Source organism: Sphaerodactylus townsendi, linkage group LG01 (genome assembly GCF_021028975.2).
Source record: "Sphaerodactylus townsendi isolate TG3544 linkage group LG01, MPM_Stown_v2.3, whole genome shotgun sequence".
Taxonomy (NCBI): Eukaryota; Metazoa; Chordata; class Lepidosauria; order Squamata; family Sphaerodactylidae; genus Sphaerodactylus; species Sphaerodactylus townsendi.
This window is the reverse complement of record NC_059425.1, coordinates 73,187,177-73,211,522: the sequence shown is the minus strand read 5'-3', so window position 1 is coordinate 73,211,522 and position 24,346 is coordinate 73,187,177. Positions and strand designations below refer to the sequence as shown.

The 24,346-nt window shown below is 43.4% G+C and overlaps 1 protein-coding gene across 5 annotated transcripts; it reads left to right on the top strand.

Annotated features, from left to right (window-relative positions):
* The first annotated feature begins 333 nt into the window (after nt 1-333).
* Nucleotides 334-24,323, top strand: AARS2 (alanyl-tRNA synthetase 2, mitochondrial). Of its 5 annotated transcripts, none has more exons than XM_048482213.1 (19): nt 334-528; nt 902-1,046; nt 2,005-2,150; nt 2,552-2,660; nt 4,439-4,477; nt 6,177-6,288; nt 6,815-6,942; nt 7,663-7,804; nt 11,019-11,188; nt 11,903-12,016; nt 12,708-12,848; nt 13,660-13,797; nt 14,400-14,509; nt 15,783-15,891; nt 19,289-19,411; nt 20,198-20,308; nt 20,939-21,022; nt 22,289-22,399; nt 23,763-24,323. In XM_048482213.1, the coding sequence occupies exons 1-19, from the start codon at nt 386-388 to the stop codon at nt 23,925-23,927; spliced, it is 2,340 nt and encodes a 779-aa protein (XP_048338170.1). In that variant the 5' UTR covers nt 334-385; the 3' UTR covers nt 23,928-24,323. The 5 variants fall into 5 exon arrangements, with proteins under 5 accessions (XP_048338170.1, XP_048338233.1, XP_048338368.1 ...); XM_048482276.1 differs by having other exon boundaries at nt 386-528; nt 801-1,046; XM_048482411.1 differs by adding an exon at nt 3,319-3,433 and having other exon boundaries at nt 386-528; nt 801-2,134.
* Nucleotides 24,324-24,346: the final 23 nt, after the last annotated feature.

The following is a 24,346-nucleotide window of genomic DNA, read 5'->3' as shown; positions in this document are numbered from 1 at the left end:
AAGTACCTTCACTGTCTAAGAGCTTACAGGCTAAATAACAACATAACATGCTAGGGAAGTTTGGAGACAACAGAAAGGAACATGAGACATATATGAATATAACCTGTCGAAAGTTACCTGCAACTCAACTATCGGCCAGCAGTGGGACATGTGCCATGATTTGTATTGCGATTGTCTTGTTTGTCAGTCTTCATTGATGAAAGTGATGTTATGGAGAGGTGCTGCACTGGTGCTGCAACTACCTGTAGAGCAAGGTAGAGAGAATTTCCCTTATTTTGAGAAAAGGTAGAGAGTGATTATCATTGTACTGGCATTGTCCGTTTTTCCTTTCAGTGTGCCTCACCACCATGTGCTTCCTTTTCAATTGAAAGACAATTTCTGGGAGATGGGGGATACTGGTCCCTGTGGACCCTGCACTGAGATCCATTATGATCACAAGGATGTTGGCAGGAATGCGGCAGCACTGGTGAATCAAGGGAACCCTGATGTGGTAGAGATCTGGAACTTGGTTTTCATGCAGTTCAACAGGTATGGAATGGAGGGATTACTTGGGTCCTTGAGTTGTGCCAGAGCCTTACTTAGCGGAGGCTTTCATACTACTGGCCATTCTCAGATTCATTTTTATTGATTTTTCCAGAATCTTGTACCTGTCAGGCAATCTTCCTTATGCCACTTCCAAACAGCTTTGCTCCTCTCTCCTTTGATAGAGCCTTCTTTTTATGCATCTTCTACTCTCCTCTATTGTTTTCTTCACACTTATGAATTCTGTTCTTCCCCTTCTCCTTTTGCCTCCCATCCAGACACTGAGCTCACCAACATGAGCCTTTGGCCTCTGCATCTTACTTGCCTCTTTGTTTATTTGTTTTGTCTGATTCTCGTTTGACAACTGGTGTGTTGCCAGAGAAGCTGATGGGAGTCTGTGTCAGCTACCCCAGCATCACGTGGACACAGGGATGGGCTTGGAAAGGTTGCTGACAGTTCTGCAAAGCAAGCGCTCCAATTATGACACAGACCTCTTCACTCCACTCCTGGATGCCATCCACAGGGTGAGACTTCAACGGGCTGACATGTCAAGCTCTCTCGGTAGCCTCCAGATTAGAAGTACTCTGGATATGTTGTGTGTGGGGTCATGGGAGGGAAGTGGGAAGCATTACCAGCTACTCACTAGCAAAGAGTAGTTGTTGCTTCTGGGTAAGCAGACAAATTGCAATGTCTTCTCCACCATATTTTTGTTATTGTTTGGCCAAGAAGAATACATGTTGGTTTTTATTGGCCCCACCAGAGTGCAGTGCAGTTGAAGTGGCGAGCTGCTGTCCCTCTAGCTCTCTAAACTAAAAGAGGTGGAATGCCCCAGAGTATTCTTTCCACAGGAGGGAGGGAGAGAGAAAGAGAGTGTTGTGGTATTGTTGCACAATCACTGTGTGGGTCATGAGGTTCAGCAGCATGCTGCTTTTCCTGCATTGCAGCTGGCCCTTTAAAAGTGAAAGGAGCCTCACTGAGGGAACGGAAGCTTTTCCTGACTGTAAAAACCCACCCCCTAAGAGCTGAAAGAGATGGCTGCTGTGGCACCATGGCAGTCCTGTTGCTAGGAAGGAGTTTTTTGCCACTTCCCCAGCCATCTGCTCAGACCGTAAAAGGCTGGGAGAAATGGCCGTGGTTTGACCTTCAGTGTTCATTTCAGAGAAATAAGTTAAGCTTGGTATTTAAAAAAAACAGGGATGAAAGGACAGCCAGGCAGGCTTTACAGATATATCAAGAAAGAGGATCTATATAATAACCTAGGCCTTAGTTTGAAAAAAGGCATTAGCTTGAAACAGTGTTGGAGAAACGCTTGAAAACAGTGTTTGAGGAATGTAGAACAGACAATGTTAAGGAAAAGTTATGCTGTTTGAGGGTGTGTATAGTTATTTATAGTTATTGTGTATAGTTATTTATTGCTGCATGTTTTTCAGCATGGATCCGTTTCTCAGACTTTCCTAAAATATTTCTGAATTTCCCTTTCAGGGTTCTGGCAGGCCCCCATACCAGGGTTTGGTTGGGGAGGCAGATGCTGGAGGTGTGGATATGGCCTACAGAGTGGTGGCAGATCACGTGCGCACGCTCTCTGTGTGCATTGCCGATGGTGTTTATCCAGGCATGTCTGGTGCCGAGTAAGGAAGCTGCACAGTAACGGGCTAGTTGGGACAGAGAAGGGACTAATCTTAAATAGCCTGAGTAGCTGTAGGATGAGGCCTTCCTGGGTATCTTTTGAGAGTGTTTAAAGATACTCTGAACAAAGAAGTGGAGACTTGGGATAGGCTTAGTGACTAAAGTTTTTAGGTGGTTAGGAAACTGGGTGTAGGAGTGAGGAAGTAGTGTGGACTATGGATGTGACAAGTGCATGTAAGTTGCTGGACACCGGTAGTGGCCAGGGAATCTCAAGTCCTTGGCTAGGAAGGTGACAGGGCACATGCCGAAGGAATTTTGCTGGGCTTTGTGAAGGTAGATAGCCATGGTGAGATAGCATCAAGGGTCAGCACAGCTGACTACAAATAACTTTTATTGTTTGCAGGCTTGTTCTACGCCATATCTTGCGTAGGGCTCTAAGATTTTGTTCTGAAGTTCTTCATGCTCCACCTGGTTTCCTGGGCAGCTTGGTTCCTGTCGTGGTTGAGATCCTGGTAACATAAAAATTATTTTCTTGTGCTTAGCTAGCATATCATATAGAAAGTTCCCCTGTTTTAGAACTTAGACCAGGAATCCATTTCTAGTGATCCTGTGTGTATATAGTGCTGTCAAGTACAGCCAACAAACTCCAGCAAGGGGCTTTCATGGCAAGTAAGAAGCAGAGGTTGTTTGCAATGGCCTTTTTCTTCAGAGCCTTCTTTGGTGGGCTTCTTTCCAAGTACTGACCCTGGCCAGCTTCTGAGATCTGACAAAATTGGGCTATACCATGATGCCTTCCCTTCAGGGATTCATTTACTCTTTATGTATTACTGTAAACAGTTCAATGTTTTCCATGGCTTGGGAAATTGGCCAAGTATTATCTATGACCTTAGTTATCGTTTGTTATTGCAGAACAAGTTTCATCCAGTGCTGGCTTTACTTTTAATTGTCTGTGCACAAGACAAACTGTAGAGCATTAGCATGCTTATTTTGTGAGCAAAACCAAATAGCAGAATAGGAATATGCGTGTGGACTAGGTAGATTGTGAACTGGTTAACTGATAGCATTTTTGATAATTTAAATAGCTGTTTTATTTAACAAAATGCACATCTCTATGTCAATGTAATAAATATGATTTCTGGTTTCCTCTCTTTTCATTTGCTTTACATGGAGGAGGAAGTTGCTTAGGAAGTCAGTCCTAATCTGGGCTATGGATGTATTAGTGAATAACTCGATGGGAAAGGGGATTGTTATTGCTTCTAGAAAGGAAAAAATCCTTCCATTATGGGTAAAAAACATTTTCCTAGTGTTATTCTTCTAGCAGTTTTTGAGCTTGCTGTGAGCATGGCTGCACCCTTACTCAAGGAAAGATGAGAGGAAATGTGGATTAAACCACTGCATCTTCTTCCCCTCTGAGATTCTCTGTAAAGATTAACGAAGCTTACTTACATGCCGGTTTTGTCAAAACTATTATCCTTTGCAAAGGTAAATATAGTAGTTTGATAAAAGAGCTTGTATAGTTCTCTGGACAGCTATATAGCAACATTTTCGCTTTCTACAGTTTTACCTGCCATTTTGTGGGCTCCATGCTGCCACGGAAAACAAAATGGTGGGTGCAGCTGTAGAAAGCAAAAGTTGCTGTATAACTGTCCAGAGCACTATACAAGCTCTTTTATCAAACCACTGTTTACCATTGCAAAGGGTAATAGTTTTGTTGAAGCCAGTATGTAGTAAACTTCTTCAGTCTTTACAGAGAATCTGCCCTACTTTTCAATGCAGTTGTGCACTGCTGCAACTTCTGTTGCAGCGCACACAACCACATTCTCATCTTTCCCTGACAAAGGGTATAAAAGAAAATGAAGTACAAACTGAAGTAATGTTGGGAGGGCAATCTGATACATGATCTCCCCAAAAGAGGAGAAACATTGATTGGTGCAACTGTTCTCCTGTTTTACCCATCAAATGTAGCATTCAGATCAGTGGACCAGCCTCCGCCTAGAGGTTCTATGAAATCTGCAGGGGAGTACTTATCAGATATGTATGGTGGAGAGAGATTTGGATCGGGAGGATTGGGAAGAAACGCATATGGGAGTAAAAGATGTGCATGTCCATCCAAGCATGAGCTCTCCCTCTTGAGTATCCAATTCATCCAAAATAATTGTGTGACGTGGCCCTAATTAAAAAAAAATGTTTCAAGAAGCAAAGCTGTTCTGTAGTAGAAATGAGGTGTGTGTGTTGTGAAAGCAGATCTTCACAGTAGTGTCTCTGATGATCTATGACTCCACTTTCACAGGGAGATGCCTATCCAGACCTGAAGACAGAAACGGACAGGGTACGTATCTGGAGCTGGTGGCATGAAAACTATGTCTGATGATTTATGATTTATAATCTGTACAAAGAATGGATCCTACCACTCCTGTTCTACCACTGAGCAAAGTTTGACCCCCCCCCCTCCCGGCCAAGGATCCTTAAATGGAGGGGGAGATGCTTATGTTAGAGGCAGGTTCTTGGAGAATGGTTGGATGCAGCCCACTATCCCTATTTGGACAACCTTACATTGGCATCCTATTTGTTTTTTGGTACAACCCAAAGTTCTGATTCTTACAGCCCTTCACAACCTGGGATCCTTCTGGATGAAAAACAGCCTCTCCACACAAGAGCCTATCTGGCAGCTCTAAGCAAAGTCTTCTTGAGCATAAATTGGTTAAATCCCGCACAGCCTCTTCTTGGCCTCTACTGTGGCTGCCCTCGCTCCCTTGGGAACAGGTTGTTAGGAAGGCACCCGCCTTTCTGATTATGGGAAGAGCTGCAAAGCTGAACTGTTCAGAAGGGCTTTTGAGGAGAATTTTAAAAATGGAGTCTGGGTTCATTATTGTTGTATCTCTTGTTGTGATATTATGATGTTTTAGTTTGTTTTGTACAGCTGCCTTGAGTTCTTATAAGGACTGGAGTAAAACTATGCTGAATAAACAAATAGTTGTTCCAGGTTGCTGGGTGGCAGAGGAGACCTCTTTTGATTTCCTTGCTAGTTCCTTCTGATGAACTATCAGCAAACCAGCTGCCTGGTTACTGTGGAAAGGAGGGATGGTGTAATCTTTTTTTCTCATTGGGGAAAAGACTTCCACACTAATGGAAGAAAGGCAGCGGTTGGCATTAACACTACGCATGGAGCAGGTTGTGCCCCCCCCTCCCCCATCTCCAGTTTGAAGGGAAATCCTATAGATTACCTCTGGGCCACAACTGGCTGTGCATAATGAAGTTGATCACTCCCTGTGTTGATCTGATGTACTTAAAACCCAGAACAGTATCAGTGTTCTCTGTCAAGATTTCTCTCCCAAAACATAGCTGTTTTTTGCTCCTACAGTTCAGCTAGTCTGAGGAGTTCTAATATTCCTCCAAGCAACTGAACTCAAATTTATTGATAGGCACAGTGAATGCAGCTCCATTCCAGACCTCTTCCTCACTGCCCAGCTCTGCTAAAGCCCTTTGATCCTGAAGCTTTCTGCACTTAATTTCTCATGCAATGCTCCCTACTGTTCAAGTGACAGGGTTTTTTTTTCTCATACTCAGTTTGTTCAGTGAATTTCCAATTTGAGTTTCCTACAATTGTTCCAAACCCTTTAACCTTACTGTTAAAGGAATGTAAAAGAAGGGGGGACAATGCAAGGTTCCTTTTACTCTCCCTCTCTTGCTTTCCACTTCCTTGTGTCAGAGGTCAGTGTGAAGTGGAGAAGTCTAGGAAATGGACCCCAGGGATTTGCTTTATATGGCCATACAGCAATTAGACCTTGCACTTTTGTGAGAAATGTGAGGCAAAGAGATGAGTTCTTTAAAGTTTATTTCAAGTTCTCTTCATTTTATAAACAAACAGAAGAGACATACCCTCATCTCCCTTTCCTCCAAAACCTGCACAGTTTCTCGTGAAATTTGTAGATGCAAGTCTGTAGATGCAACATTTTACCTACTGTTGTCCTTCCCTTAGTACTGGGAATGGGGGGAGATTTCTGAACTTGGATATGTTCTCCCTACAGGTTATAAGTATCATCAACGAGAACGAGAATGCATTTCTGTCCTGTCTCTTCCGAGGGCGTCGCATTATAAACAGAACGCTCCAACAGATGGATCATTCCAAAGTCTTCCCAGGCAAGTTTTCTCACTGCTGGCCAGAGGTGAGCCCTAGAATGTAGTTAAGAGGGAGGCATCAGCAGTCTGTTCTAGCTTTGGGATCTCTTTCTTTGAGTTGTTCTGACCTTGAGGCTGGAAAGAACAGAGAAAACCATGAAGATAAACACACAATGACTTCTAAGTCAATAGCTCTGCTTAGGACTGCACTGTCAGGCGTACGACTACATATCTGCCTTGCAGCCGACATTAAAACAGCCCTTTTTGGACTAATGCAGCATTTGTCAAAGAGGTCCCCCTTCCCCCCTCCTCCCGTCCGCACGCACACTGCAAAAACTATTTTACTTTTGGCTGCACAAGTTGTCATCCTGGGGAAAAACATCTCACTGCCATCTGTTTAGCTTTTTAAAGTACTAGCAGAGACTGGCAGAGCTGCCACCTTCAGGAGTCTTACTGGTGAAGATCTAATAAAGATTCTGCTAGATAATCATAGAATTTCCAAGAAGTCTTCTGTACTTTTCTTCCATGGTTTTATTCCGGTCCACAGTGGAAGTTGCTTGGGGTCTTCACAGAAACTTGGGATTCCCGCTGGACCTTATTGGCTTGATGCTTGAAGAGAATGGGGTCCAGTTGGACATTGCTGCTTTGGACCAGCTGGCTCAGGAGGATGCTGAAGTAAGAAAAAAGTTTTTCCTGTTTGCTGAGTCTCTTCACACTCCATTGCCTCTGACTGCTATCCTTGGGGAGGCCATCTAAGGGGGTTATATAACATCTTGCTGGAAAAGGTCCTTAGTCTGGCTAGAATGGTCCCAAATTCACAAACAAGCTGAAACTCTAGTTTTAAAATCCAAAATCTAAATTCTGTCATAAAGCAAACCAAATTCAGAATTCAAACTAAATACGATCCACAGTGCAAAATGGTTAAGTAGTTAAGAGCAGTGGGCTCTAACCTGGTGAATCAGATTTGTTTCCCTACTCCTCCATATGAAGCCTGCTGGGTGACTGTGGCCCAGTCACTGTTCTCTCAAAACTCTCTCAGCCCTACCTCTCTCACAAGGTGAGTGCCGTGGGGAAGGGAAAGCAATTGTAAGCCACTTGAGACTCCTTAAGGGTTGAAAAAAGCAGGATATCAAAACCAACTTTGTCCTGGAATTGCTTTTCGAATGTCTCCTTTATTGGAGGTCTTCCCCATGGGGTTGTCAGCAGCAGCAAGACAAATTTGCATGAGGGCAATGAGCAGGTGATGCATTTCTACAAGTTTAAATTAAAGATGGAAGATGGGAAGAAGACCTGAGAATGAGATTTGTGAAACAGTCAACGATGCTACAACTCTGTGGATATTATTGGCAAAGTGAATCTCCTTAAGTAGTCTTTCTCACTTTTCCACATATGCAGCGCAAAGCTCCAAAACAGCAAGAGGAGAGCTCAGGGATGCTGCTAGATGTGCATTCGCTGGCTAAGCTGCAGCAGGATGGTGTGCCTGTTACTGATGACTCACCTGTGTTTGCCTATGAACTTGGACCAGATGGGAATTATGGTAAGGATGCAGCCAGGCTGGAAGAAGTACCAAAAAAGGGAACTCTTGCAAAAAGATGTTAAGATTCATATCCAGGAGACTCTGGAGCATCTCCAAACAGAAGTCTGGTAAATTGATTAATCCATTGTACAAAGCATTCTTTATATGCATTTAGTAAATTACCAATGTCTATCTCAGTCTGAAAGTGCTTATCTTACCCTAGATCACTGAACTAGATAGTGCGATATACTGTGATTTACATGCATTTGTTCTCTGGTTTTCTCGTCCATTGAGGAAGGAATTTTATATGTATGTAAGAGAGTTTTGTAAAATGTGTTCCTTTAAAAACCCAGAGTTTAAAGTGTAAGGGGGGGGGGGGGTTATATTGTTTTCTTTTAAAGCCTTAAATCAATTTCTTGGATTTTGCATGTTCAGTAGAAAAAATTATTGACCTAATTTTAATGTGTCATTCTGTTATCAGAGATAAGAGCAAAGTGCCAGCTGGACTTTCTGCTACAGGCCAGCTTTCACATTACATTTTCAAGTGTTGGGAATAATGTTCCAGATTAAAAAAGAATACAGGCTGTCATGTAACAATTGTTTTATGTTTTGTGGCTTCATTATAAGCATTGGGAGCCTAATGCTGGCTTTCACTATTGCATAAAGATGGTTAGATTCAAGTCCAGTAGTAACTTGGATTCAAATGTAGCTGTTCTACTGCAGCTGAAAATAGCTACCTCCTGAAACTATAAAGATGGTTATATCAGGTTGTTAAATTCCTGCTAATGTCAGCTAGATACAGAGCAGAGACAATATAAGATAGAGAGGCAGCAACTGATCATACAGTAAGTTTCTAGCAAAGTGTTTGCTAGCCCCACTGTATCAATTGTTGTCTGACTGATCTGTTTTTAAACATTGAGTTCCGGTGAGAAAGGCAAGCTGTAAATGAGGTAAATAAAAATAGGAAAGAATGTTCTTGGTTATTGTATACTTGCCATTATTGCAGCAAACCTCAAGGTGTTGCTGTGTCTTACCTAGCAAAAAGTGGGTGTCAGTTTGTTGATAGCATAAGCTTGTATGCGTCCAGAGCAGCTTATATTTACCTTACAACTTTCCAGCTTTCTTCTCACAATTAAATAACCGACTGATATGAGAAAATAATTTACTTGCTACTGGACAGACTGGCCCATAAAAGCCAGTCCATGATGGCAATTTCACACAGTTAAGGAATAGGTATACCGTATATACTTGCGTATAAGCTGAGTTTTTCAGCCCTGTTTTAAGGCTGAAAAATGCCCCCTCGGCTCATACACGAATCACTGCTTACCAGCCGGCTCTTCAGGCCTCTGCGGGTGAAGGGGAACCCTGGCTGGGCTTCCTCAAACCCCAGGAGGCAGAGGGAGCTCCTTATTTGGGCAGTGACTCCCCCTGATGTCATTGCTCAAATAAGGAGCTCCCTCCACCTCCTGGTTGCCTGGGCTTCCTCAAACCCAGCTGGGAGGTGGAGGGAGCTCCTTATTTGGGCAATGGCATCAGGGGGAGTCACTGCCTGAATATGGAGCTCCCTCTGCCTCCCAGCTTCCCACCTTCGGTTTATATGTGAGTCAATACGTTTTCCCAGGTTTTGGTAGTAAAATTAGGTGCCTCGGCTTATACACGAGTCGGCTTATACATGAGTTTTTACGGTAAATACCTTATGCAAATCCATTTCCAAGTCTTGTTGCATCTTCACAACTTAACATTTATATTTATATTGCAATGTATCTTTTCATAAGAGTCGTCAGGCTCTTTGTTTTGCTGAGGCAGCTGCATTGGACATTCTCCAGTTTCAAAAAGCCTAATTCAGAGTGCAGGTCCATACCTTTTAAAGCCTTAAATGGGGTTCTGACCAGAGTTCTTGTGAGACCACCTGCTCCTACGGTATATGAAGCTGACTGTTAATATTTTGTACAGAGGCCCTGCTTTGTGTTCCTCTGAGGTAAGTTGGGTGGCAGCCAGAGACAGGGCCTTCTCTGTTGTTATGATACCTCAGCTGTGGAATGTTCTTCCTTCCTGCGAGAGGTTTGCCTGCCATCAAGCTTCATGCACCAGATAAAAACTGTTATTTTCCGAGCCATTTTTCTGAATCCTTTCTTTCCCTTGCATGCATGTTGCTATGTATTTCTTTGAGTAGTTTGAGTATTAGAATTTAATGTACTGATTTTAGATATTTTTTTGCTCTATTTCTAATTATATGAGGTGTTGCTTTTATTATTTTGTGCTGTTTAAATATGTAAATTTGTTCTGGGCTTTCAACATTTGTATTGGTAATGTATCATACTGTTTTTTGTTGTGAACTATCTCAACCATTTTCAGTGAGGATATAAATATTTTAAATAAGCCAAAGTAGTAATTCATTTTTTTTCCTAGTTGAACTTACTTTAGTAACTTCATGGATAGAGTATCCACAAACTTTGCTTAGCATTGGTAGGCAACCAGTGTCTGAGGCTGGCACCCTTCTCCAGGGTCTTTTGACCTTGGAGTACCTCCAAAGTGCATGGGTTTTGTGACCTTGGTGCGAGAGGGAGGAGGGGGAGGTTGAAGAATAACCTTTGCTAGATGCTGTACCTTGGAAGTACATAGGCAAGCTTTAGCCCTCCTGATCTTGGAACACGTGGATACAGGACTTACCATGCTCACAGAGAGAACACTTTCCACAGACAGCATGTTCAGTGAATATATGGACTCCTGTGCAGGTAATCACTCAGTACACTTAGCTGTGTGCAGAACTGCATTTATTTTAAGTGCACTGCCATTAAAATCAGAGATACTTAAATACACTTAGCGATGTGTAGGTTATGATCAGTACCACATGATCTTTTGACAGAGAGACTAGCAAGCATCAAAGCAAGACCATTTAATTTATAAACAGGAAGTATAAGCAGAGCTAACTATAAAAACTCCCTATCTATTAATCAACTAATAAAAGCACACTTTAAACTTGGGGGATTAGATCTTTGCTTATGTAAGCAAGGCATCCCAGATGTCATGCATAGAAAATGGATCTTCCAGAGCAGAGTATTGTTTGGGATTACAAAGGAATTGTTCTTATTGCCCTTATTCTTACAACAGAGTTTGTTAGCCATGAAAATGTAGTGCAACATAACTGTTTTAAGATTGAAGATGTTCAGAAGGCTCCACCAAATTGGCCAACTAGTGGACATGTCAAATGTGGCACTCTTCTTACTCTTTGCAGTCTTCAACCCATGCCAAGCCACTGTTCTAGTGCTGTATAAGGAGGGGTCTCTCCAGAAAGAAGTTGGTGGGGGACAGCGCTGTGGTGTCCTCTTAGACAGGACCTGCTTCTATGCTGAGAAGGGTGGCCAGACATCTGATCAAGGCTACATGGTGCATCATGAACAGCAGGTACATTTCTTAACTGCCCGGGTATGGAACTGACACCCCTTGCTTCCCTGCCTGTGTTCATAGGCTAGACAGGACCTTCTTGAGTGGAATTATCCATCTTGATTCCAGTCACTAAGCAACTTTGCCTATATTGTCTTATTCCAAGCCTTCTTGTATTGCAACCGCTGTAATCTGATACAGATCAAAGCGAATGGGCAAACTTGTTTGACAGAAGGAATATTAACTCTGAAGTTTAGTTGTTCTGCCATCATTAGTTCTGTGACAGAGTGAAATATTTCTTCTTTTTCCTCAGCCCCTTAATCATCTCCTGTTTTAGGTGATTCTGTTCCAGCCAAGTAAGACTGAATGGAATTCTTTCAGTACATTTGTTCATGTTATCCTTTACGGAGCCAAGCAGGTCACTCTTAAGTACAGGATATATGAGATCATGACATCACCGCTGACTGAGAGACTAGAAGTCACTGGTCATGAACCTGAAACAAACTGACTAGTATAGTGTTGACTCTGAGCATGAGAAATCTGTTGATGTTGGGTTTTTGCATCCCATTGTGTACATGTCCTGTGATTAATCTAGCAGTCTCTACATCTGGCAGATACCATTTAGAAGGTGTTAAAGTGATTTGAAGTCCCTGCATTCTTCTCCAAGAAGATCTTCTCCAAGAAGACAAGCGCTCACCTGTGCTAAGCCTCCCTTTTATCTGTTTCTGTTTTGAGGACGTGCTTTTTCCAGTGGTGTCTGTACAAGTTTCTGGTGGCTATGTGATCCATGAAGTGATTGTTTCTGAGACCTTGAAGGCTGGGGACCAAGTACAGCTCTTTGTAGATGAGGTAACAGTCCTTGCTGGATGCTGCCTGGAAATTCCTGGGTCTGTGCTGTGCCTTGTGATTTTGCATATGCTGTGCAAACAGACCAGGTTTGATGGAAAGGGGATTAAAACATGTTGCACCCTAACTGAGATATGATTCTGGGTACTAGGATCAGGGGTACAGATTTTATGTCCATTGACTTTGACCACTGTCCTTTCCATCACATTTCCCTAACTTTTCTTAGTGAGCAGTAAGATTGGAGCTTCTGTTCAAGAAATACAAGAATATAGATCCCCAAGAACTCATGTATGTCCATTGAAATGAATAGGAACAAGGTGTGCAACCACTGATTTCTCAGGGTGGGTGTCCCATCTCCATACTTTGCAGTCTTAACTTGGGGGACTTCAGTGGGACTTGACTGCTGAGTAAACATGCATAAGATTGAGTTGTTATTAAGACATTTTGCTAATGCTACAGTGTGGGCTGGGAAGCTGGATTGCTGATTTGGAAACATGTTTTATTTAAGAGCATAAGAAGAGAAGATTGTCAGTGGTCTTATACATTTAAAGTCCATTTCAGGTGAAGTTCATTTATGTGTTCAAACAATACTGTGATTTTTAAAAATGCTCCTGTTTCTCTTCCCTTTTGACTGGAAAATGCTGCAGTGTCTAATGGTCCTCTCTTCCTACCCAGATAATTGTTTTGCTTTCAGACCCAGCGACTGGCTTGCATGGTGAACCACACCGCCACTCACCTGCTGAACTTTGCACTTCGCCAGGTCTTGGGAGACAATATAAGACAGCAGGGGTCCCAAGTGACTGCTGAGCGGCTACGGTTCCATGTCAGCACCAAGGTGACTGGGGTCTCTGAACAGCCCATGCCATAGCAAGGCAAGGTGGAATCAGACTGCAAAAGCAGTCCAACATTTTCTCCCTTCCCTAGTAACTGGGGAGCTTTTCCACTGGTGCCTTTGGCTAGGACTAAGTGTACTATGAGGCCTAGCCTAACTGGAGCACTCACAGTGATGAAAATATCTGAGAATAGCTCTGTGAGTTGAAAACCTGACTAGTTTCCTGTCCTGGGATCCTCTAAAACTCATCACATTTCAGTGGTGGGTAAATATATAATGCTGGTAAGCCTGACCATACTCAGTTATAGCAAAATTCATTTGTGGGGTTGGAAAAAGATGCTTTCCTCTGGGTACATTGTTTCCCTCCTTCTGTATAAGCAAAAAGGGGAAAGGCTATTTGCAGAAGGATGTAGTTCTAGAATATGGAACTGTGAAGTCTCATCTTGCAGTATAGCAACTGATATTCCAGAGAAGCAGGCTTTGAGTAACTGCATGACCTGAACTTCCTTAATGGATATCCTGTTCTTTTTGGTAAAGCAGGTGAAAAAGCCTGGCTGACAAAGTCCTGCTAAGTTTTTTTTTAACCTAGGGATCATCATGGGTATCAGGAAATGAATCTTGGAAGTAGCTTGATTTAGGGAGTAACCATGTTCATTTTACAGATTTGGAAACTAAAGCATGGAAACAGGACTAGTATTAAAACCCAAAATAAATCCCTGAGGCCTGCTATCAGTTGTTTGAGTGCCCTAGTCCTCTCACAAATGTGTTTCATGTCATTTAATGCTGTATCTTTCTGTTTGATCTTCTCTAAAAGGCTCCTATCAAGACTGAACAGTTGCAAGAAATAGAGGGTGTGATCCAAGAAATAATCAAACGGAATGAGCTGGTCTACACAGCTGAGGTCGCCATCCAGCTGACAGATGGCGTGCAGGGACTCCGGAAACTGGATGAAGTAAGCCAGAGACATAGTGGCTGGAGCTAGTTTCTTGGGCAGTGTAATTCTTGGGAAATTTCTGTGCATTTTTATATTCTGTGCATTCTTTCATGTTCCTCTTTTTAATGTAAATTTCCAGTCCCTTTGGTCACAAATCTGGTAACAAGCCTATTAACTGTGGAAGCAGTTGGAGTTCAATAACACTTTTCCATTAATTTGAAAACATATCCAGTGCCTTTCAAAGGGAACAAGTTTTTGCCTTTGTTGGCAACTCTTCACATATGAAGTCACAATAAACTAGCCATGTTCTACTTTGCCTCCATTTGCTTCTGTCACATGCAGACCCACACTAGCTTTTGCCCCTCGTATACCATGTCAGCATGTGATTGCCAGTTGAGTTGGTGAAAATGTGGTTGTCCGCGAGGTGTTGGTGAAAATGGGCTCCAGTCAAACAGACTGGTTTGAAGATCCAGCAAAAAAGAAGTACTCCTTCACACAAAACATAAACTATCAGCAATCTATGACCATTAAGCAGTTCTTTACCCCTTCTCAAGTTGATCCAGTTGTGTACAGAGCAGTGTCAGAACTTTCAATTGATCTAGGTCTTCATTTTTCCTCAGGTGTACCCTGACCTATCACGGGTGGTGTCTGTGGGGGTCCCAGTAGAGAGACTATTGGTTCCAGAGTCCCAGGATGCCTTGCACACCTCTGTGGAACTCTGCTGTGGAACGTAAGTGTTGTCCCCCTGCTGGTTCCTTCCAGTTCTGAAATTCTTCAGATAGGTTTTATGAACTGATTTTTGCTTTTTCGATTATCAGCCTTTTCCAAATTAAAGGCACAGGGATCATCATGGGTATCAGGGGAAAGATCTTGTTATACCATTTCTACTGTGTACTGTGTTAGCAAGCCAACAAGGTTTATAATGACAATGCTTTGCCTAGCACAGGGGTCTGCAATCTGTGGCTCTCCAGATGTTCATGGACTACAAATCCCATCAGCCCCTGCCGGCATGGCCAAATGACCATGGTGGTAGGAGCTGATGGGAATTGTAGTCCATGAACATCTGGAGAGCCACAGGTTGCAGACCCCTGGCCTAGCATTTACCACATCAGTGAATGGGCACAGTAGCCTTGTTAGTAATACAAAATGCATCCTGCTGGTCTCGGAGGAGGCTGGTTTTACAAATATTCTTTTAACAAAAGATGATTGTTGAAGTTTGGATTTTTGTTATTATTCCACCTTGGCTGTTCATCATAGCTTGCGCTCTGTAAATGAATGCAATATTAAATTTAACATGCCCCCTCCCATTTTGGGCTCGTGGCAGCTCTCAACATTCATAAAACATGCATATAAAACAATACATCCAATATTAGCATGAACTACTAAGATGGCATTTGTATTCCAAATCTTTCAGCATAGAACTCACCAAGGGGATCTTAATTATTGTCAATGGAGTTGATGGTGTTGGTGGAGGAGGCCTAGATGTTAACTAGCTGCCTCAAACATATGCCTGGTAGAACAGTTCTGTTTTACAAGCTCTTTGGAATTACATTGCATTCTTCAGGTTCTACTGGTCTCCTCAGACAGAGCATTCACCCATGCCTAGAAGGCCCTGGCCTGGTTGAGTCAGGCCAGATTTCCTTGGGGCCGGGGGTCTCATGACTAATACAGAATTGCTGATAGTCTGAGCATAAGGATGTATCTTTCAGGCATTCACTCAAAAACCAGTTAGCCCAATTGGGACATCTGTTGGCCCAGTGGAGCACAGAAAGCATTTACAGAGCTTCCACTCTTATTTGACTAGCTGTGGTTCCCCAAGATGCCAACTTGGAGGACTTTCCCAGCACTGTTACATTTAACTGGTAAGACACCAGGGGTTGAACTAGAGATTTTTTGAATGACTGCAGACCATGTGCCCTAAAGCTGTGACTCTTTTTCAAACCAAAATAGTAGTTTTAGTGGAAATGCTGGAACATGCAATTGTTTCCTCTTCTCCTTTTCAGGCACCTTCAGCATACAGGAGCCATAGAGGACCTCACTATCATCTCTGAGCGGCAGCTAGTCAAAGGAATCAGCTATATCGTTGCAGTGACCAGAGAGCAAGCCAGGCAGGTGAGGTCCAGTGCTGCCAGAGGCCTTTAAATTCTGCATCAACAGATCATATTTTCTGCAACCCAGAATCAATTATGCAAATTTACTTAGTTTGGGACATCATTCATTATTGCTAGCGCAAAGGTTATAGAGGGAAAAGGGCATTCTTTAAGGACTGTAAGATCTTGTAAACAGAAAGGCAAGAAAATAAGTCCTTGTAGTGAGAACAAGCTATGCAAGGTATCACTGCTTTGTTGCCTAATCCCCAGAAAGCTCCTCTTGGGCGCTGTCTTCTTCTGCCTCTGAAATAGAATTATCCCAAAGTTTTTTAAAGCTCGGTTTCTGCAGTTGCTCCTATTTTGTATGGAACCGTAAATTGATCTTTTGCAGCATTATTTTTCCATTGGGAGCTGTTCTTCTTTGCATGATATTCAGATTCCCTTCTTGAACAGAGTACAGCTTTAATGTAGCACTACATCACTGACTTTTGAGTATTGGTCCCTTGTGTGCCTGATACTCTGGTCTCATTCTTTCCTCGCTGTCCTCACAGCCTTTTGTAGTGTGTCTTCTACTTTGGCTTGTTCTAAGCAGAATCACAATTCAGGCCCTGGCCCAGTTACTCAGAGTACAATGGCCCTGGGAACTTTGGTACCTGCCAGATAAAGAATCAGCATTATCAGCTACCTTCTCTGAGGCTAGAATGGGGAAAGGATTCTATTCACCAAATGTGTTTTCCCCTGGGGCTTCTCCTGTTTGTCTAGTCTTCCCTACATTTCTGACAGAGCTCTGCCTGCCACAGAGGAGCAAAGACTTCAGGGCAGCCTTGTCCAGTCAACTGCAAGCACTGACCCAAGGCAGCCTCATGTCAGTGCTTCACATCCACCTACCATTTCCTACATAATAGGCTGTGTTTGTCACAACACTCTCTTCCATGCACCTGTTAAATTCAGCAGAGCCCTGTATTTCATTTAATCTGTTTACCCTTGAGTTGATTTCAAGAAGATGGTCACAGGTGATTACAAATTGAACTGGGTATCATGTTTCAGGTTATGTTTTAAAATGGATTTGGTTTAAACAGTGACAGAATTGTTTACACTGTCAGGTGGATTGAGAAGTCTGTAGATGGGTCCACTGACCTGTGAATAACCCAAGGTAGGCAGCAAGGGGGTACAGTTTTAATCAGTTGGATTTTGTATGTGTAATGCAATTGCAACTGCATGTATAAATAGGTTTTGCTACCTTAGGATCTGATTTTTTATTGTTTAAACCCTTCCTGAGTACTGAAACAACTTCTGAAGTAAAAGGGACAACATCCTATTTCATATTTTTCAATACCATCTCTCCATCAAACTACAATAGCTATTTAAAAAACTTAAGGCAAGTACCCAGGATTGTTGTATGAGAGTATCAGGATCCTCAAGATATAGTGAATGTTTATGATAGCCTATTCATTTTGGTTTGCTTTCATTTTTTTAAAGAGCTGAAGCATATGGCTTCCTGACAGAGCAGCTGTTGTCTTCTTCCTATTATAAAAATGGAAGCATTGTTGACTTTTTCTGTCCTTTGAATTTCTAGCTCAGTGACATAGTTTATGCATGCATGCCCAAAGTCTTGAAAATATTTGCATGCTGTAGAACTGGAGAGGGTGAACTGGCTGTTTGGGGTAACTTGCAGCCTAGCAGCTGGGAACATGATTGAAATTTGCTTTGCACAGTGTCAGAAACTGATCTCATCACTATTCAGTAAACAGGTCACAGGGCTCACCACCAAATAGATCTGGGACTATTCTCATAATATGTTGTATCCTTTCACAAAATGACCATTTGTGGAAAGATGCCACTCTTAGAAAGACCTATTAGCTTTGGGGCTGATTCCTGCAAGTTGGTCTCTGCTATCCGGATATGTCCAATTAAAGCTGCCCTAGAGGCCATCATAGACATCCACACAGTCTCTATACGTTGACTTATTAGGACAAAGTGTTGTCTTATTCAACACAAGCTCCTGCTCACTGGCTATTAACCTGTGAGTTAAAGTAAACAGAAATGACATCCATTAAGCTACTTCATACTGAAACAGACCATAGGCCCATCAAGATCAGTCCTGTGTGCTCTGACTGGCAGCAGCTCTGCAGAGTCTCAGCTCAAGATCTTTCACATTATCCGCTACCTGATCCCTTTAACTGGAGATGCAAAGTATTGAACCTGGAATCTTCTGCATGCCAAGCAGATATTGCAGGACTGAGTTCCTCCTGGGTTGAAAGTTTATGTTAATCATTGGCTTGGATCCTAAGCAGTCAGAGAGAAGTCACTCTTGAAGAAGGCAGTGCTGTCCCCCAGTACGGCCTTCTGTGGCCCCCCAAATGGTGCTTCTGCAGTCCCCCAGGAAAAACACAGGGTGCAAAGTGGGGGCCTGCAACAGAAAAGAGAACTGGCAAAAATCCCCCTCCCTTCCTCCGTCAACTGAGGAGCTGCAGGTGCATCAGCAGAATAGTTCCTCAGGCTTCAAGCTTTACTGATTACCTGATCAGGGTCAAATCTCTCAACTGAGGCTTATGGACTGTCTTAATGGCCACGTGTGAGGCCAAACCAGCTCCCCACTGATACTTCATCCACTTGCAGTTTCCTTGTTCCTCCCTGGTGTGTGTGCGTGTGTGTGTGTGTGCACTGGCCCTCAGATGTATGCCACCCTTTTAATGGCATATGTCCTTTCAGCCCTATGGGGCTTTTCAGCAATGGGAAGGTTTCAGGACTCCCCACACCACTGGAAAGCCCTTTTGGGGTGGTGCTGCATTGGCACCGCAGCCTGCCACCTCTGGGTTTGGATGGGGCTGCCCAGGGACATTGCTTGGGCAGCCTGGCTGTAGCCCAGATGAACTAGTGAGGATGAGCAGGAGGGAAGAAACCTTTCCCCACAGTGATTTCCCACCAGGGTTCTTTGCCTCATTCACATTAGGAAGAGTGAGCTCTAGCAAAAATTCTTAGGGTTGCGCTTAAATTATGTGGCATTTAGTTTTTAATGGGGCAGTCATACAGCTTATTGAATCAGCTGTAACACTCTGTGTGATACAGAATTTTGCTGATTGGCTCCCATTTCCTTAGTTTTTTACCATGGATATTTTATCAGATATTTTATTGGGATATTTTATTGCCCCTGAAAGCTAATGGTCTTTCATCCCTGATAAAATATCCATTACTCTTCTAGATACCATCTAGTGTTTAAAAAGACCATCGCAATTAAACTCAAAGCGGGGACTATACGATGCAACACTCTGGCTCCAGAAACAACCACACTTGTGTCTGAGAATTCTTCAGTTCTTAAAGAGTCTGAGTCCCTGAGTCATGAATAAACCCTCTTGCCTTTGTATATCTTTTATAAATCCTTTCTCCTTAAAGTCTTTGGCCTTTTATTGTTCTTTTAGGCCCGGGAAACAGGCCAGTTTTTGGCAAAAGAAGTGGATTCCCTCTCTGTCCGAGTGAAACAGGGAGGGTTCTCTCTAAATGGAGCACAGAAACTCTCCAGGGAGGTGGGCCTTCTGACCGATGTGAGTACCACCTGTGCCTTCTCTCCAAAGCACTTACGCATATTGTCTCATGACCATGTTCTTAGTCCCAGACTAATCACCCCGGAAAGCTAATGGTTTTTGATCCCTGATGAATGAATTGACAATTGTGCCATCCATGCAGATATATTTAGTTAACCTATTAGTGGCCAGCATCTGCCTGGTTGAAACTTTCACTGCTACCTGGTGTGGGGGCAGGGGAGGGTGCCTGCTGATAGTTGAATCCATAATGAAACCTGAGCTCAGGTGCACACATCCTGGTTGGCTAGCTGGTCAGATTATGTGTGCCCCTAATGGGCCTTTTACCCTCTGACCTCTTATTCTCACTGACTTTCCTTGCCACCCCTCCTCTTCTCCCTTGATGAAGCCAAATGGGTGTTGTCAAGCAACAATAGCAGTCTGGCAGGGGAAGTGTCAGCATTATTAGAGAGCTTGAAAGTTTGTGCACCATTAAGTGTCATTAAGTTGGTCCTAATAAAGGCATTACATTAATTGTGACCTTGGCTTTTGGGATTATACTTTTGGACTTTTACAGTTAGGCTTACCACTCACCATCATCTCCATAATGGTCTTGCTCAAGGAAAGCTTTATTCACTAAGAGAGAGAGAAGGTCTAGTCTTCTGATCAGGGGAGTTACAATTTTCCATCTCCGGAAGCATCCTCTGCTCTTGGTTTCCATTCTTCTACCAGTGCAATTATCTAGTAAAATATTAAAATAGCATAAAGTACCCGGGGGAACAAATTTAGGTGGATGGTTTTGTTTTCCAGATGGTGGAGAATACTGCAATCCCACAGGCGTTGAAAAGGGAACTGCACGCCACTCTCAAAACTCTGCAACGAGTTTCCAATTCTGCCATTAGAAAACAGGAAACCAAACTGGTAAGGATCCAGCAGAAGCCCCACCCCATATGCTGCAGGCATGGCAAATGCCCAACAACCAACCAGGCATAGAAAGAATGTCTTCATTATGGAAAATGGCTTGTCCAAGCAGAACAGTGGCAATCAATTACATGAGCTAATGCGCTAAATAAATTGCGGGTTTTTGCATCCCCCGTGATCAGTGAGTTCTGAGCTGCAATTTATGTTGATTCAAAAACAGCTGAAATCCTCTAGTGACAGCTGTAAAAGACGTTAATAATGACAGATCTCTGAGAATGCCATGAGAATTAATTGCTGCCGTGGGCTTGGGCAAAAAGGACAGACTTGGTGCCTAAATCCCAATGGTGACAGCAGCATGAGAAAAGAATCCCACTCCAGGACATCATGACAAAGCAGTCCCCCTCTTCAATAGCCCATCTCTTATCCTCAGAAGGCAGGGCCACCCAGGAAGACCTTGTTGAAAGAGCTACCACGAGTGGAAGCTGTGGGAAGCTGGAGTTTTTCAGTCACTGCTTAAATGGTGTGAAGTGGCGATATGGGTATGAGCTTCTCTGGGCAGTGTTCCTTCCCTGTTGCACCGTGACAGTTTCACTGCACTCATAATGCACAGTGTATCTTCTCATCCTGCAGGCTGCCGAGAAGGTTCCCAACCTGCTGGCAAAGCATTCCAGCCAGCCAGTCATAATTGATACTATCCCTGTTGAATCACCCTCGGTAAGTTTCAGCAAGTCTGCATTTCTATTAAAATAGAGGTAGACTGGAATAGCATCCTGTGATACGCAGGTTTGACCATCACATGGGAGCAGACAGTGGTTGACCTGAACTCTCTTGGGTCTTGAGAAGGTAAGAATATATAGAGCAGTAGCAGGATTACGTGTTAATTATATTTTGAAAATCTGGAGTGTGATATATAAACATTAAACCCAAAATGCAACATGAAGTCCAAAAGGATATAGGTATCCCAACATTTCATAAATAATTTAAATACTTGGGAGTAACTATTCCAAAGAATTGAAATAAACTTCAGAAGTTAAATTTTTACCCAGGGATCTGACAAATACAGGTTTGCATACTTCAGTAGTTACAAGCAAGCCATAGAAAACAGAGAGGCCCTCAGGCTGCAGATAACAGCAGGTGCAGGTGTGATCTTGGCTCCTGCCCTTCGATGCCAGGCCTAAACAGGAGCCACGCCGGGCAAATGTACAAATCTAAGCAAGTGGAGCATTCTTGGGAGGTGGGCTGGCTGGCTGGCTGTAACCCCTTTGAAGAAGAGTGCTTTCTTTTCTTGTCTTGCTGCTTGCCCTAGTACTCTCATCTGAGTTATCAACATCCCCTATTTTGTGTGCCTCTGAATGTAATTGGCATTGTCCTGCTTTAGTGCACCACAGGAACCTCAGAGAAATCAAGATGCTTTTCAAAAGGTCAGCCAAGTTATTCAGATGCTTAAATTTCATAATCCAAATTGTTCTGCAACATTTTGACAGCTGTAAATTTCAGGCTGTTTCTGCAGGGCTGGCTGAGCGGGGATGCATCAGCATAGTTTATGAACGTTTGCATGAACGGTCCCACAGGCTGCGCATCTCCCAAACGGCTCCTGCCGCCTTCCGTCACGTTGTGGAGACCAGGGGACATGCCCCCGTGGCCACAGCTACAGCTCTGGGGTTGGATGCCAGGAGGTGCGTCCCCTGGCCTCCACAAAGTGATGGAAGGCAGCAGGAGGTAGGGCTGCAGGAAATATGCTGGCTTCCACCCGGTGCTGTTCGGTCGGCACCAAATGGAAGCTGGCATTTTCCAAAAACACTGTTTTGGGCGGAGGGGGAGAGCGCCACCGCATCAATTTGGTGGCGGCGCCATGGCAAAGGCTCCCCCCCAAATGATGTTTTACCGTTTTATCATTGATTTTGGCCCATGGAGAAACGGCCTTAGTGTTGTAAACATAAAACCTTCATGTTAACCTCATTTTCTCCATGCTCTTTCTAGATCCTGATGAAAGTGGTCAACCAGCTGTGTGACAAAAGGCCGGGCGCCTCAGTCATGTTGCTAAGCCCACAAGCTTCTGGCCAGGTTTTCTGTGCTTGCCAGGTATCTAAGGTAAGTTGGATTCTGCCAGCTCTTAGGTGGATTCCAGATGGGCCAAAAATAGCGGTGTGAAAATGGTGTAAACCCTTTTACAACGTTTTAAACCATTTTTACACCATTTTCACATTGCTGTTTTTGGTCAATGCAGAATCCGCCTAAGTTTCCAAAGGGTGCTCAGAGCTCACTTTTTCTGTGAATGACAGGAAGATGCAGTCAGCTTATTTGAGAACATAAGTTTACGTCTGTGGATTAACTGTTTGTTCAATAGCTAAAAATGACTGCCTGCCTTCTCTGCCATTGCAATTCACAGGAACCCACAGAAAGCATGCCAACTTCTTGGTGGCATTTACTTGGGCACGGTCCAGATCAAGGGCCTTCCCCAGACCATTGTATAACCAGGGCTAGGCCATCCTCAGTTATGTTTAACACACCACTTAACACCCCAAATTAAAGCAGCTTTGCTGCAAGGAGCATCAGAGAAGCTGAAATTAGATGGCCACAGAGGGCAAGGATAGCCATAGAAAAAGACAGCTCTGTGCAGAAAGCTAAGCCCCATGTTCTGGTTAAAAGCACTGCCTGCTTGCTCTTTGGTTTTGAGCTTTCATACCATTCATGTAGCGTTTCAGTCAGGAGGAATCACAATAGACTTGATTTTACACGGAAATTAATGTTCCATGGTGAAAATACAGATTCAGTATTTGTTCAAAGAACTCATAGGTGTTTATAATATGCACAATTTCATGACCATAGAGCTTCGCATCTGTGAAGGTGCAAACAAAACAGGAGCTTGAGGAAGAAAAGCTCCAAGATATAGGAGCATAGTGGCAGCCATGCTGCATCACTGAATGTTGTTGACTATCTTGTGTCTCCCCAAAAGATATATGAAGCTGGCAGTGGAAATTATAGCCTCCCTCTGCTGATGACCCTCAATACGGATAATCAGGCAGTTACTGCCTCTGAATATGGAGGTTCTAGTTAGTCTTTGCAGTTAATAGCTTTTGATGGGCCTTTCCTCCAGGAATTTGTTTAATCCCCTTTATTACTTGCTTAATTCATTTGTACCCCAGTTTTCTCCCCAACAGGACCCAAAGCAGCTTACATCATTCCCCACTCCTCCATTTTATCCTCACAACAACCCCTTGAAGTAGATTAGGCTTAGTGAGCATGGCTAGCCCAAGGTTTCTCAGCAAGTTTGCATAGCATGAGTGGCAATTCAGATCTAGCTTTCTGAGATACTAATCGAACACTCCTAGCCACTGCATCACATTGGTTCTTAGTATACAATGGATGGAAGCCAGGGGGCCTACAATTGCGCTGCTGCCTGTGCTTTGCAGCCTGAAGTTCACTTAACTTCTGTATTTCCTTCTCTCGCCAGAGTTTATTGCCGGTGTTTTCTGCTGCTGATTGGGCCCTGGCTGTTTGTACTGCAATGGGAGGCAAGGCAGGTGGTTCTGGAGTTGTAGCCAGGGGTTCTGGAAGCACCAATAACTTGCAGCTGGTCCTAACTGCAGCTTTGGAATATGCAAAGAACAAACTCTGACGTCTGCCTGCATGGTCTAAGGCGTGCAAAGGACACTGAGACAAGGCCATGCTTTGACTTCTTAGGACTCGCTGTAGAGAAGCACACAACTGGTCAGCTGCTCTTGGTGATGTTGGCACCATGGACTCTGGATTGCAGTTTTCTAAGGGAATGTCTAGGTTTCAGCATAGTCTACACGTGACCCATTTGTCTACATAGAGATTGCTGTGGATCTTGATTTGTACATGTGAGGATAATGTTGGAAGAAGAATAGATCTGTTTTATCCTATAAGCAGGAAGTAGTGGTGTGGACATTGATACAACTTTCTCCCTCTACATTGTTGATGATACTCTGGAGAGAAGTTAAGGAGTGGAGAGTTGCCATGCTGATAATAAAGAACAGTCAAAAGATGTGCACTTATGGCTGCTTATTTTTCTAA